The sequence below is a fragment of the Vulpes vulpes genome, chromosome 10, assembly GCF_048418805.1.
Source record: "Vulpes vulpes isolate BD-2025 chromosome 10, VulVul3, whole genome shotgun sequence".
In the NCBI taxonomy this organism is placed as follows: domain Eukaryota; kingdom Metazoa; phylum Chordata; class Mammalia; order Carnivora; family Canidae; genus Vulpes; species Vulpes vulpes.
This window is the reverse complement of record NC_132789.1, coordinates 14,009,252-14,023,811: the sequence shown is the minus strand read 5'-3', so window position 1 is coordinate 14,023,811 and position 14,560 is coordinate 14,009,252. Positions and strand designations below refer to the sequence as shown.

The 14,560-nt window shown below is 45.9% G+C and overlaps 1 protein-coding gene across 9 annotated transcripts in view; it reads left to right on the top strand.

The window, feature by feature from the left end:
• The window catches only part of NOS1 (nitric oxide synthase 1), a 180,033-nt gene that overhangs the window by 79,282 nt on the left and 86,191 nt on the right, over positions 1 to 14,560 (top strand). For 6 of the 9 annotated variants that reach the window (XM_072722934.1, XM_072722935.1, XM_072722932.1 and 3 more), the window contains exon 2: positions 11,504 to 12,633. In XM_072722934.1, coding sequence (XP_072579035.1) covers positions 11,918 to 12,633 — 716 coding nt within the window. In that variant the 5' untranslated portion in view covers positions 11,504 to 11,917. The remainder of the gene's footprint in view (positions 1 to 11,503; positions 12,634 to 14,560) is intronic. The other 3 variants (XM_072722933.1, XM_072722937.1, XM_072722938.1) reach the window with 1 other exon arrangement.

Here is a 14,560-nt window from a genome sequence, read left to right as displayed (position 1 = left end):
GGTGGAAATGAAATTTCATTTGTGACTGCCATTTTTGCAGGTCACAAAATCATTGGATATCTGCAATTTTACTTGGTTCAACCTAATATTATTGCTCCCTTGACTCAAGTGTTCTGCTTGAAGCTTCATGGGACTGCAAAAAAGTAACATAGGCATTCAGAGGCAAACTTGACCAATGTTTCTCAAGCCATAATGTGCACACTAATCCCCTGGGGTTTTTCTGAAAATGCAGAGTCAGATTCATAGGGCTGGGGCTCTGTATTCCTAACCAGCTCCCAGGTGATGACTGCTGGTCCATGGACCACACCTTGTATAACAGGCACTAGACCATGTCCGTCACGGGTGATTTTACAAACTACATCGAGACACGCCCCCCTCTTTTACCTCTCCTTTTTCTGAATCCAGGTGTTCTTACCTGAGTGTGTGAAGTTTCATTTATTTGTTCTTTAATTTGTAATGGGCCATGTTATCACAGCTGCTTGACAGGAAGTGAGCCAATACTCGCCTTGCCAATAGTGCTCTGGATGTGGCACGATGATCCAGTTCTCTACTGGTCCCCACTGCTCCCTCTCACCTCCCATCTGGGCTACTTCATTCAATAGCTGTGGACTCAAGAGATTGAGACTCTGATTTACTGAGCACCTATTATGTGCCAACCAACCTGCTGTGCACCAAGAGTGCAACAGTAAACCAGAAAACCATGATCCCTATCTTCAAAGAGCATACAATTTCATAGTTCATTTAGGATGATATGTTTTTGGAACAAAGTCGTTACTCGGTAAAAGCTGAGAAAATGAAGGAGTTGTGGCCAGGATCTGTTATACTATGATCCTTACTTTTATTTTATTTTAAAAAGTATGTTGTTTTTATAGCTCTGTTCATCAGTACTAAAAAACATATAATCAGGTTTTTATCCTAATTATAAATTTGATCTTTTAAACATTTACTTTGACAAGCAACTAATATGGGGTCTGTGGGCTCCTACAGGGCTCTAGAAAACCTGAAAATCTGGAATTGCATGCACAGCTTTTGTGATGATTTTCCCCCTCCCTTCACCTGTCGTAATATCTTCACACCCCATGTTATCAATCCTGGATAGGCAGATGATAATTGGTGGTAGTTCACCAGGAAGGGATGAATGAGGACATACTTGGTGGCTTGGGCTTATTTTGAACAATCAAGAAACAGTATAATAGACGTAAAGGGCATCTACAAAGAAGGCTGCATCTTACATCCTAAGATTAGCATTACTGTCAAATATAGGACCCTGAGTAAATTTCCTAAGTTCATGGAAGAAACAAAGAAAATGAGCCTGTAACTTGAATTTGAGAAGAAATCACGCAAGAGAACAAGATCCTGGCTCTGACTCAATCTGTATGAACCTTTGGCAAACCCTTCCCTATCTGTAAGCCTTGAACTTCTCATCTGTAAAATGTAGAGTTAATCTAGTGACTTCTACTCTTACTGGTTACTGAGTCATGGAGTGCTTAGAAAATCATATTATGGGCTATCTCCTCATATAAAACATGCATATGCACAGACACAAAAGTTGTGCACACAATTCCAGAATTGTCAGGAATCCCCAATCCCTGCTGCGGGTCCATAGACGCCGTATTATGAGCAATTGAAATAGAAAGCTCTACAGTCCATTTCAGCCACCAATTACTAACATTATAAGTGGTGATTCCAGCCAAATGAAATAAAAATACATATTAGTATTTGGAAAATGGCAACAGCAAAGACTTTGAACTATCATATTTATAGATGATATAATTATCTGCTTAGAAAAGATGAGGCTAAAATTTACTGGAGATAGTAAAATAGTTTAGTAAGTAAAAAATAAAAAGCGGAGACTTTGAGCTCAAACTTGGTTTGAATCCCTGTCACTGACACTAGCTGGATAAACTTCTATGATGTAATTAACCTCTTTGAGCCTCAGTTTCAACATCAATAAAATGGGAATAGCAAAATCATGACCTTCATATAGATGTTGCAAGGATGAAATTAGATAATTCAATGAAGTGTTTACATATATAAATATTCAAAATATGGGGTTGAACTATAAGACAATGGTGAATTTGGTCATTTGCAAAACTGCTAGTTTAGTATAGTTCAACCTGATTAATAAAAATTAAATGAAAGAAATTGCTGTGGATAACTGATCATTTATTCAGTAAATATTTATTTTGTCCTGATCAGGTGCTAACATATTTTAAGAAGAGAGTGAATTATATCTTTCAAATCAAAGCAGACCTATGCTGCCTATGCAAATGTACATCAAACCCATACCTGCCTTTGCAAGCTGTTTTTCCTCCTGTCCTTCGCCCTTGTCCCCACATCCATGCTGATATAAAGCAACTGAAAATGCATTTAGTCAACTTGAGAGTCTCGATCTTTTATTCAAGTTTAACCCATTTACATTTATTGTTTTTGCTGATCCATCTGGTGGTGTTATTCTCAGCATTGTAGTTTGTGTTTTCTATTTAATGTATTTTCTCTTTGCTGAAATTCATCTGTAACTGATTGGGATCTACATGGATACTGTGATCTATCTGCAGGGAATTTCCAAGTTAAAGGAGCAGATATTATCACTCATCCCTTAAAAATAACCATTCTTACTTCTTTTTCCTTCTACGGGTACCTTTTGCCTAACCCAGCTTCCCTGCACCAGGGACACCCAAGTATGCCAGGCATGAGAGGAGAAACTTGGTTGAGTCTCAAGTTAACACTGAGCAGCAATCTGAAGGTATCATTCTTGATGTCCCCCTTGAAATAAAGACTTATCATTGCTACAGCAGTTGACAGTCATGGTTTATAAAGTGCTCTTCACAGCACCTGTCTTATTGAATCTTCACAAAACCCTTATAAGTGGTTGTTATTACGTTTTCAATTTTGCAAAAGAAATTGACATTCAAAGTGCTTAATGACTTGCCCCAAATCAAATAGCTGGGGAATGAGCCAAATCAAGTGTATATTTTCTGTAACCCCTCCCTTCATTCTCAGAATTATGGAAATAATGCTATCAGGAAATGTTGACTCTTGCAGTATACTAGACCGCAGTTAAATTATTTATTATTACTCAGGAAGGACAGTTTTATCAAATTAGTCTCATTCATTCTTATCCTTTCTTTTGCCCTATTTTTACCCTGCCCTCCTGTGCTCTCTTAGCCAGGAAATGGCATCATGATCCATCTACTTGTGGAAGCCAGAAGCTGGGAAGTCACCATGGACACCTCTCTCTCCTTTGCCCCCTCCATGCACTCAGTTACCACATCCTGTTGACCCAACCTCCTAAATATCTCTTAAACCTACCCACTTCCCCCCTTCCTCCCTTCACTATGCTAACCATGGTCATTTCTCATCTCTGGCCTGCAACAGCCTCCTAACTGGGCTCCCCATAGCCAGCCTTGCCTCCTCCCCACCCATTCTCCATGCTGCAGCCGGAGTGATCTTTCTAAATCTAAATCTGACCACAGAACTTCTCTCCTCAAAACTCTCCAGTGCTTGTTATCACTGTAAGAATAAGGTCCAAAATCTTTAACTTGGCTCTCAAAAGAGCTGCATGATCCAGCTTCTGAAGATCTCTCCAGCTTTATAAGACATTGGCTTGCTTCTCCTGCCACAGTGGAGAGGGCATAGGGGAGTCCCTCAGATGCCTGTTCTCTCCCTTCTGACTGCCTTCTCTCCTCCACCCCTCCCTTCAACCACTCTCCCCTTTAATCTGGCTAACTCTGCATGCTGACTCTTCCTCCAGGAAGCCTTCCCTGCCCACCTACCACTGAGACTGTTAGATGTCCTATCCATGCCCCTGTTAACACCCTATATTTCCACTTTGTTCTACTCACTGCATTTGTCACTAATATCTCTCTCCACCACCTTCTTTCTCCCTTCCCCCGGCAGTATGCTCTGAGGGCAGGAAAGCTGTCTGTCTTATCTATCCCTCCATTTCCAGTGTCCAGCTTCTTGTTGGCCCAGGTGGGAGCTGTATAAGGAGCAAATGGACAGTATGAATGGGGGGGGGGGGAGGAAGGAAGAGAGGAAGGGAAGGAGAGGAAGGGAGGGGAGAAAGAAAGAGGAAAAGAGGGGAAGGTTAATTGGCATATGAAATATGCACTGACTTTTTGCAATGATTCCTAATAAGTGTTTCAGAGACCAATGGCAGTGTTTCATTTTTACAGTAATGAGGCCATCCTCTTGGCTGTGATGATGTTCACATATCTGGCCCAGGATCATTCATTTTCCTTGATACAATCTAAAGAGACTCTAAAAAGAGAAGTTTAGCAGTGCCACACATTTTGCATAAATTAACCCATCAAATGTACTCCCATTGAATTATCCCATGTAATATATTGGTTTCTACCTTAAAGGTTGTTCCTGTTTTCCCATTGTTCCCATTTTATAGATGACTAATCTGAGGCTAAGAGGTGGTAGACGTGGGTTGCAAACCCTTGTCTTGTGGCTCTAATGTTCATGCCTTTGACCACTACGTGACACCTCCAGCAGTGGAGGATGTCTGGTGCACAGGGGGAAGGGGGAGAGGAGACGTGCATCTCTGTGAATTTTTGTGCCACTGAGGGGTGATGGGAGGAATTTAATTACCTTAGCCCCAAACTCTGGAGTATTCTGTCTCAATGATGGATATAGTGCTCTACAGATGGCTGAACTCACTCATAAAAATGAAAAAAATGAAAAAAAATCACCTTGCAAAATGAAGATAAAATAAAAACTCTATAATACCCCAGACCTGTTCCAACATGGGGATAACAGCCCTGTGGCTCTCTACTGATGATGGACTGGACCCATGACATCCCTGTCCTGCCCCAGTGGTGTTGACTCACCACCGGGGTCCAGGGCCTGAGTTTCTGGCTGCTTCTCTTGAGTTCCATGCCCCAACATGCTGAATCCTGCTCCTTTGGTGTTCCAAGGACACGGTGACAGGCACCTACTCTGCTGAAAAAGTAAGACAAATCTATGTATCTGCAGCTTTCTCTTGGTTCTTCAGCAGAGTGCTTTAAGCAACATATGTCCACTTGACAGCATAGAAGACCAATAGGATAATGGCTGCTTGTGTGAGAGTTATTCATAATTGTAGTGGGAAGAGGGTTCATCTGTTGGGCACTTACCATAGTGTATGGCATATTGTAAGAATTCAGTTAATATCAACTATTGTTCCATCTTCAAAGATACCCTGAAGAGATGCTATTATCATTCCCATTTTATAGATTCAGGAACTATGACTCAGAGCGGGTAAGCACCTTGCCCACTCACCACCACAAAGCCAAGTGGAGAAGCTAAGAGTACACATTTAAGACAGTCTGACTTCAAAGACTGTGATCTTTTTTAATATATGATACATAAACATAGTAAAAGATGAATAAATAAGAAGTACAAAGGAACATACCAAAAAAAAGAATATACAATAAAAAGTAAGCTTTCCTCCCATCCCACCCCGGGCCTTCCGGTCCCCTCTCCCAGAAGCAAGCACTGTTACCAGTATCTTGGATGTTTTTGCAGAGATTCTCAATGCATCTCTGAACTTATATGGAAGTGGGAATGAACACGTAGGATGGATGTGTAAATATATTTATATGCCAATGCTCTCCACTTTGTAAGGTATAACAGTGTATCTTGAAGACCATTCCCCATTAGTCCTTTTAGATTTAATCCCCTCTTATGTCCTGCCTGCACAGGCTCCCATTGTAGATATGTGCCATTGTTTATTTACTCTGTTGATATTCTGAACAGCCCTGCAAGGAAGAGGCATGTGTATATCTGTGTGTGTGCAAGTAAGGATGTTCCTTCTAGTTTATCTGCAGGAGAAAGTCCTAAAAATTGAATTGCTGGGACAAGTATCTGTGTATTTTAAATATTAGGGTAGATACTGTCAAACTGTCGCTCAAAGAGGTAGTACAAAGCAGCAGTGTGAGAGAGGGAGGCTTTCCCAAAGCCTCACGACAAGGTATACTGTCAAACTGGAAATACCCATGAATACTCATTCTACTAACTCCGAATTATGCTCATGGGGTGTGGGCATTAGATCTGGAAAGATCAAGGTATCATCAGCAAACCATACCCATGAAAGTGGGGGAGTTACATGTCTGGGGTACCCGGTGGGGCCAGGGTGCCCCTGTATCTCGGATCCCCAAAACACAGAACACCAACTGACCCCCCTGATTTGCAGAGGTTGGCAAGTTTGTAGCTATGATTTGCCAGCGTGGGAGAAAGCTCGTCAGCTTGATTCCCGGGTGGTGTTCTCTCTGGGGAAAGACTGCAAATTAGCAGTTTGGGAGATGTAAGGAAGTTGGTTGCTTTGTCGTGTTTTGTTTTGTTTTTTTTTTTTAAAGAACACAGTTGGGTTACGGTGTGGGTCTTTTGTTTGTGTTGAGGGTGGCGGTATTTTGTTTTGTTTTTGAGACACCAAGACTTGGAATTTGTTTCTAAATGAGATAGGAGGGAGATGGGAAATGGAGCTGTAACTCTATCAGAGATTTTGTGAGTGTGCAAACAGAAAACACCCAGGAGTTCACAGGCTGAGTGTTGTTTTCTTCAATATTATTCATTTAAAAGGTAATACACATGTAATTAAAAACATCATTTAAGTGATATTCAAATAGAAAAATAAGGTAGACAGTGCAAAGTATGTTTTTCTCCTACTTGTGATTTCTCATATTCCTTGTAAATTGCAACCAATGATACCCATTCCTTCCAGAGTATTCTCTGCATTTACATGTGCAGAATTTACATGTATTTTTGTATCTTGGAACTCATATCGTACCTATAAATAGAGATCTGCCTCATTCTTTTTAACTAAACATTCATTATATACATAGGTTAGACTTCAAATGACCTTCGGACAACAGGATATTGCACACTCTACTATTAGCCCAAGGGACATCCTATTACCTCTCCCTTCACGTAGTTCTAGGTGGATTCTCTCCCTTACCCCATCCCCATCACACGTATTCTCAGAGGTCAACCTCAAAAAGTGGCAAGATCTTTGCTAACCCTGTGTCATTTTTCTGGTTTCTTTAGAAAGAGTATTATCTTCTCTGGTGAAGTTACCAGTATATTCTCAAGGGGGCCCAAGGGACAGTGGGAGACAGAGAGGCGGTCAGACTCCAGACCTGCACCGCCCAATGGCAATACAATGTGGTCCAAAAGTGTGACTTTTTTAACTGTACAGTAGTCACTTTTAAAAAGAGTTTAAAAAGCCACAGGTGACATTAATTTTCATAATAATTTTATTTAACCCAGTAGATCCCAACAACATGTAACCGATATTGAAAAATTATTGAGCTATTCTATGTTTTTTCAAACTAGCCTTTGAAACCCAATGTGTGTTTGCTCTTACAGCAGATCTTAATGGAACCAGACACAGTTAAGGAGTTCAGTGCCCACATGTAGCCACATGTAGCTAGTGGCTGCCCTACTAGAGAGCATAGCCCTAGATTCCCCCCTCCCCCCACCTATCGCTGATCATGTTGAATGAACCCCTTGGCTCTCCAGGCCTCTGCTTCCTCATTTTTTAAAAAGATTTTTTGTTTATTCATTTAAGAAAGAGAGAGCACAAGCCATGGGAGAGGCAGAGGGAGAGGGAGAAGCAGACTCCCTGCTGAGCAGGGAACCTGACGTGGGGTTCGATCCCAGGACCTGGAGATCATGAGCCAAAGGGCAGACACCCAACCATCTGAGCCACCCAGGCACCCCTGTTTCCTCATTTTTGAATGGAAGTTGAGTTGGATGATCTCAGCAGCTCCCCTCCCCTAATGTCCTCTGACTTTCAGTACTAAAAATGGACAGTCATGGACAAAAAAAGCAGCTTAATCTCACCATCTATACAATGGGGACCATCAAATGTGACCCTAATCAGAGTGAGGATGAAAAATATGGAGCCAATGAGGATGTGCTTTGGGGAGGAAAAGAAATGAGGCAGGATGTGGGTATTAGGATTGGAATCGACCCCGTTATGAGGACTCAGAATCCACTTGATAGACCCACCGGGTTCACTTCTCTGAACCCCACTCACCTCGCCCATAGGTAAGGTGGGGCTAGGAGTTTCTCCATACAGTCTTCTGCCACAATCAAATAAGACAGCCATGCAGAGGGCTTGGCGCCATGCTCGGCACACTGGAAACTCTCCATTACCAGAAACTGCTGCCATCCCCACCGCTCTGGTTGCACAAAGGCGGCCCAGAATAGGAAGTGGCTTGCCCAAGGTCGCACGGTGAGATGGTAGTAGCAGACGCTGGCCTATTTTGGCTCCCTCCTTGTCTCTGGCAATTGTCCCGAAAGTCAGCCACTAATTTCCTCGCAGCAAGGTAAATGAAATAAATACACCCGAAACCACTGAACTACTCGAATGAGGCCCAGGTCCAAGTATTGTTTCCATGGTATATACGCCGGAGTGCATGCATGTGATTTGTTTAAAATCACAGCTCCGCAGGGCGGGGGCTGGCTTGGCAGGACGCGCTGCCCTGCACCCGGCTCCCTGTGCTCAGAGCCCCATTCCACGACCCGTGCCAGACTCCACCAGATTTCCAGCAAAGGGCCCCCTCTAGATGGCACATGAATACCTTTTGGTGAAACTGTGATGGTGTAGAAAATTAAAATTAAAAGCCAGGAAGCCTGAATTGTTATATATTATATAACAATAACAGGAAGCCATTTCTTCTGGGCATTTGCTGTGTGACATTGCTGGGTACCCTGCATTCACCATTGTAATTAATCCTTTTGGTTACCCAGGGTAGAGGTAACCACTTAACAACTCCATTTTACAGCTGAGGAGATAGAAATTCCAAGAAAATAAGGAACTCACCCAGAAACACACCGACAGAGCCAGAAGGGGCCTTAAAAATCTTCCCTGGGGCAGAGGCATTGCCAGCCACCCCACTGACCCAGGAGCCTACTGGACACTAGACATTCACCAGCTAGGACAAGTGGGTCTTCCTAGAGCACCTTAATTTATTTATCCGTAAAATGGGGATATTTGAACTTGACTTTGGTGAGAGTGAGGATAAAAACATGGCAGCAGATGAGGATGTGCTCTGGGAAGGAAAAGGAGGGAGATAAAGTGTTGTGGAATGGTTATTAAGATTAAGGTAGAGGCTGGCAAGTGCTCAGAATCTGCTGGCTGAGACACAGGGCTTCTTGCACTCTTGCGCTCGCTCTCTCTCTCTCTCTCTCTCTCTCTCTCTCTCTGCTGGCAGACACTGAATATCCCTGTTTCCCCCAAGCCTAGCCTCTTTCCAGTTCCTTCCAAAGATCAAGTTCCTTTTCTAAGGCCAAAGTCTGAGAAACATCACCCCAATTTCCCAAGCACCAGCCAACAGCCCTCCTTGATTTGGAAACCAACTGAGAAAGAGAAAAAGCTGAGCAAGGCTGGGAAGGTTTATGGATCACTTCATTCTTTTTCTTTTTCCTTAAGCCAAGCCCAGGCTGTGTCCTCTTTAGGGTTTGGCCCAAGCCAGAAGTGTAAGAAAAGCACTTGGAAGCTTTGCCTTCCCAGAAGCTCACCTACAAGTCCCGTCCTTAATTAAAAAACAGAGTCCACTGCCAAACTTGGACACCTAAGAGCTCTGGAGGTCCCAGCTATCTCTGCCTCCAGCTCAACAATGAACATCGTGGATTCAGTACCCAGAAGAAATGAGGCTTGGGGAGAGCTAAGGAAGTAAGGGAGTGAGGGGAGGACCGATCTTGCCCCGTGAGGAAAGACACAGAGATTCTGGATGGTTTTCTCTGCAAATCAGGACCCCAGCAGCAAGATGCTGAAAGACATTCAGCCAGTCGACGCTCGAGAAACACACGCTCACACACACAGCAGAGAAATGACACAGCATGAGGGCAATGCATGAATACACAGAGAGAAACACACACATACAGCGACGCCAGATGGAGAACGCAGCCTGGGCTGGGCCTGGGTATTCATTATTCCCTCACCCACACAGGGGCTGGCAGAGTTACATAATACAAGCTGCAAAAGGGGAGGCTGACTTACTAACCGCCCCGCCTTGAGGGGATCCAGGAAGTGGCACCTCCTTCTTGGGGGGAGGGGATATCTGTACCCATCTCCTGCTCACAGATGCAGTGGGAGCTTGTCAGCTGCCTCAGCCCCCGGATGACCCCGAGAATTCACTAAAAGGGAAATGAGGGAGTGAGTGTCACTTTGTTAGTAGTGGCAGATGGGGGCTCCCTCCTTGCGCTAAGCATGGTGAGGATGCCAGGAGGGAAGGGAAGGGGTAGAGCTGGAACCAGGACTTGAACTGGGGGACAGAGAAAGATGGAAGGGTTCTTTGCTGCTCCCACCTGCCCCTGACTCCACCCATAATCCACAGATCACCTGCTCCAACCCAGACCTGTAGGACACACTTACATAGCTGCCTGCCTTGTGCTTGCTACAGATGCATGCACTTCCCCTGGGCTGCAGCATGCCCAGCGGGGCCTCCCTGTGGCCCTTTGGTACCCCAAGCATACCCTGTTTCTCCGAGCCTGGGGAAGCTGGTGGAAGTTGAGAAAATAACCAGAATATGAAGTTTCTTCAATTAGACTGTAAGTTTAAAAGCTCGGCTCAGGAGTGGGGCAGACCTGAGTTCAAAGCCTCTCTTTACCATCATTTCTGTGTTATTTTGGACAACTAACTAAGCCCCTTCCCAGGCTTCTCATCTATTGAAGGGTAACCGTGAGGATCAAAGGAGGAAGAAAGATATATACGTTAGGAGCCTACATGTTCAATACGTGTCGGCTGTGTTTAATCATTTGGGATTTTTCTTCATTCAACAAATACTCATTGAGCACCTGCTGTACACTTGTGCTAATCCTAGGGGTACACAGTCTGCTCTCCTTAGTATTTCCCCGTTAGGGTTTCAGGTTGTAGAGTACAGATGTTCTCTAAAGTTTTCTGTGGAATCCATGTCTTTGGTGTTTATTACATCAGATTGGCTTTATGATGGTTTGTAATGTGGCCACATCTGTTCTCTTGAGCCTGGAACAGGTCAATATTTACAAAAATGGTCAGAAAGGCCAGTTGACCCCATTGTCAGGATTCCCCTTCCAGTGGGTTTGTTGTGAGGACTTTGGGAGTGGCCAGGACAGAGAGTTCAAAGATCTGTGCTGGCTGAGCTCCTGACCTGTTAGTGGAAAATGGTCATAAAATGCCGAGAGCCAAAGGCCACATGACAAGCTGGAATGGTGGCCTCTCAGGACGGGAAAGAGATGAGATGAGATTGTGATTCTTGCCTTTTGATTTCTAAGCTGTCAGTGGTTCCCTTGGTTTCAGAGGCCTTTGATCATGGGAGGTGAAACCAGGCAATTTGCAGCTAACAGGGAAGGTACCCCCTCCCCTCGAGGAGGAAGGATTTCATTTCGAGGTTGGCTTCCAAACTCCGGGGTCTCATGGCTAGACTTCTCAGTTGGCTGCATTTCCCATCTCGGTTTTGACGGTGGCGTTGGGCATCCACATCAATCTCTCTTTTTGTAACTTCACCCCCTCCCTTTTCCTTCTCTCCAGCACAGGTCTGACGAGCTGGTGATGCCCAGAGAATAGTGCATGGTAGCTTGCGTCACCTCGAGACACATCTAGACGCAGCCACCAGACGCTTCTCCTCCCCAGTCTGCCTGACCTGTTGCTTAGGGACACGTCCCACGGCTTCTCCTGACGCCTGCCTGATCAACCATCACTTCCTAGAGAACAAGGAGGAAGGCCAACACAGGAAATCATGCCACCGACGGCCGGACAGCAATGAGTGGGTGACGCCAAGTTGACGTCAAAGACAGAGAAGACAAAGCCCCAGAGCAGCTCAAAGTTGAGACTCCTTGTGGCACCAGCTCTTCCTCTCAGTGTGGCATTAAGCCTGGCTCCTCCTGGTGAAGTCATCTTGGCTTGATATAGTGTAAGTCTTCAGACCCTTGGACCGTAGACACCATGGAGAGTCAGGTGTTCAGTGTTCAGCAAATCCAACCCAACGTCATTTCTGTCCGCCTCTTCAAGCGCAAGGTGGGGGGTCTGGGCTTCCTGGTGAAGGAGCGAGTGAGCAAGCCGCCCGTGATCATCTCTGACCTGATTCGGGGGGGTGCTGCGGAGCAGAGCGGCCTCATCCAGGCCGGCGACATCATCCTCGCAGTCAACGGCCAGCCCTTGGTGGACCTGAACTATGACAGTGCCCTGGAGGTGCTCAGGGGCATTGCCTCTGAGACACATGTAGTCCTCATTCTGAGGGGCCCTGAAGGCTTCACCACTCACCTGGAGACCACTTTCACCGGGGATGGGACCCCCAAGACCATCCGGGTAACACGGCCCTTGGGTCCCCCCACCACAGCTGTGGATCTGTCTCACCAGTCATTCGCCAGCAAAGAGCACACACCGGACGGGGCCACAGGTCCTGGCAATGGGCCACAGCATATCCAAGACAGTGGCCAGCAAGCCAGCTCACTCTCGAATACCAACAGCCTGGCTCCCAGACCCCCGAGCCAGGACTCTACCAAGAAGAGTACCGGGGTTGCTCTCCAGGACAGCCAGAACAATGAATTGCTCAAAGAGATAGAGCCTGTGCTGAGTCTTCTCACCAGTGGAAACAAAGGGATCAATGGAGTGGGACCTTCCAAAGCAGAGACAAAAGATGCAGAAGTCCAGGTGGACAGGTAAGCTCTACAGGTGTGTGCGTGCATGTGTGCAGTTATGTGGTGTATGCAAGCATGTACTGCAACTCAGATCAGAGCCCAGAAGCCAACCCGAGCTGTTCCAGACACCTGCACAGACATATCCACTCGGCCACTCTTGCCTCTTTCCCTTTAAACTGTAGTTTTAAGATTGGAATGGGCATGACTTCTAGCCTGTATCTTTTGCCGTGAGACCCAGTGCTGAGAGTCGTGGTAGCTGATGTCATGTCTTCCAGCAACCCCTCAAGGTGGGTTTTTTTGCAGTCTACAATTCATGGGGCAGAAGACTGAGACTTAGAGGGAAGGGACTCTCCTAAGTCACCTAGTGAGCGAGAGGCATGTCCATGGCAGCCTCAGCATAGAGTGAATGCCAGGGTCCTGGGAAGAGAGAGAGGAGGAGCAGAAGCCTGGGTAACCCTCAGCCTAAACCAGCCCTTGCCTTGTGACAGCCACTTGGGAGCAAGGGAGGTTCTAAAGGAACAGAATGGAATCAAAGTAGAGAACTGGCCCCAACACCCCAAAACAGTGGTTGTGCTCATATTATGTAGGATCCAAGGCTAGAACATGAAGACCCGCGTCCCAGCCCCTCTGTATTTGCCAGATTGAAATTTTTTTTGCTTCTGGGGAGGAAGAAAACAGGTAACACAGTGGGTGATTCTAGCTCCTTCTTTGGAAGAAATTGGTAACTAAGCCCAGGTGTCAGAGAATAGCGGGTCCAGAGACATAAGAGAGACATTCCTTTCCACTCTCATCTTCGATTAGCACTAACCCTATAGCTGCTACTTCTTATCCATGCCCCACTACAGAGGAGGCACAGGTGTGGGGCCAGAAACACAGGCCAAGATTTCCCAACCCCCTCCCCAAGGACCCCTGAGGGTCCAGAGAGCATGTAGAGGTGCCCAGGATGCCCCTCAGGAGCCTGGATTGAAGCAACCCTCCAGGCCCCTGTACTGATTCATTTAACAGATGTTCATTGGAGACCTCCCGTGGCCAGACACTGCTCTGGGCGCCAGGGATGAAGCAATGAATGGAACAGACAAACCCTCTGACCTTGTGAATGAATGATATAGACAAGCCGCTTGACCTTGGGGAGCCAATTACAGTGTAGTGGGGACAATGAAGAATAAATTAGACAAAGATGTTAAAATACACCAGCCATCAGTGATATGTGCTAACGAGAGAGATGTTACAGGGAAGGAGTCAGGAAGTATTGCAGAGGGTGAATTTTAGAGGGAGAGGCTGGGTAGGCCTCAAGGAAGGTGATGTTGGAAGACCCAGAGGAAAGGGAAGAAGGGCACCTTGAAGCTTAATAGAGGAGAGACATTCTGGACAAAGGGAAAGGCAGGTGCCAAGGTCTGGAGGTAGGAGTGAGCCTGAAGTGGTGGAGGAACCACATGGGATCCAGTCTTCCTTCCTAATAGGTCAGCCCCCATTTTGTGGGGTCTGTGGCATCCCACCTCAGCCAAGTATTGCATCCTGAAGCTTTTCTAACTTCTCACACCTGGGCAAAAACCAAGCGAATTTCAGCAAGACCCCGAGAGAAAAGGTAGAGGCTCTGTCAGAAGCCCCCAAAGGGCCCCCCACTGCCCTTTTTTTAAAATATTTTATTTATTCATGAAAGAGAGAGGCAGAGACACAGGCAGAGAGAGAAGCTGGCTTCATGCAGGGAGCCCAATGTGGGACTCAATCCCAGAACTCCGGGATCACACCCTGAGCCAAAGGCAGGTGCTCAACTGCTGAGCCACCCAGGCGTCCCCCCACCCCACTGCCCTTTGAGGGTGGGAACCCCTATTGTCTTGACGTTCCTTTCCAGAGCTGGGGGCCTGGATCAGTCCTTGAGTCTGTCCCAGCTTGCAGAGATCCGGGGTCTGGTTAGCCCATGACTAGCATGGAGACCCCCCACAGGCTC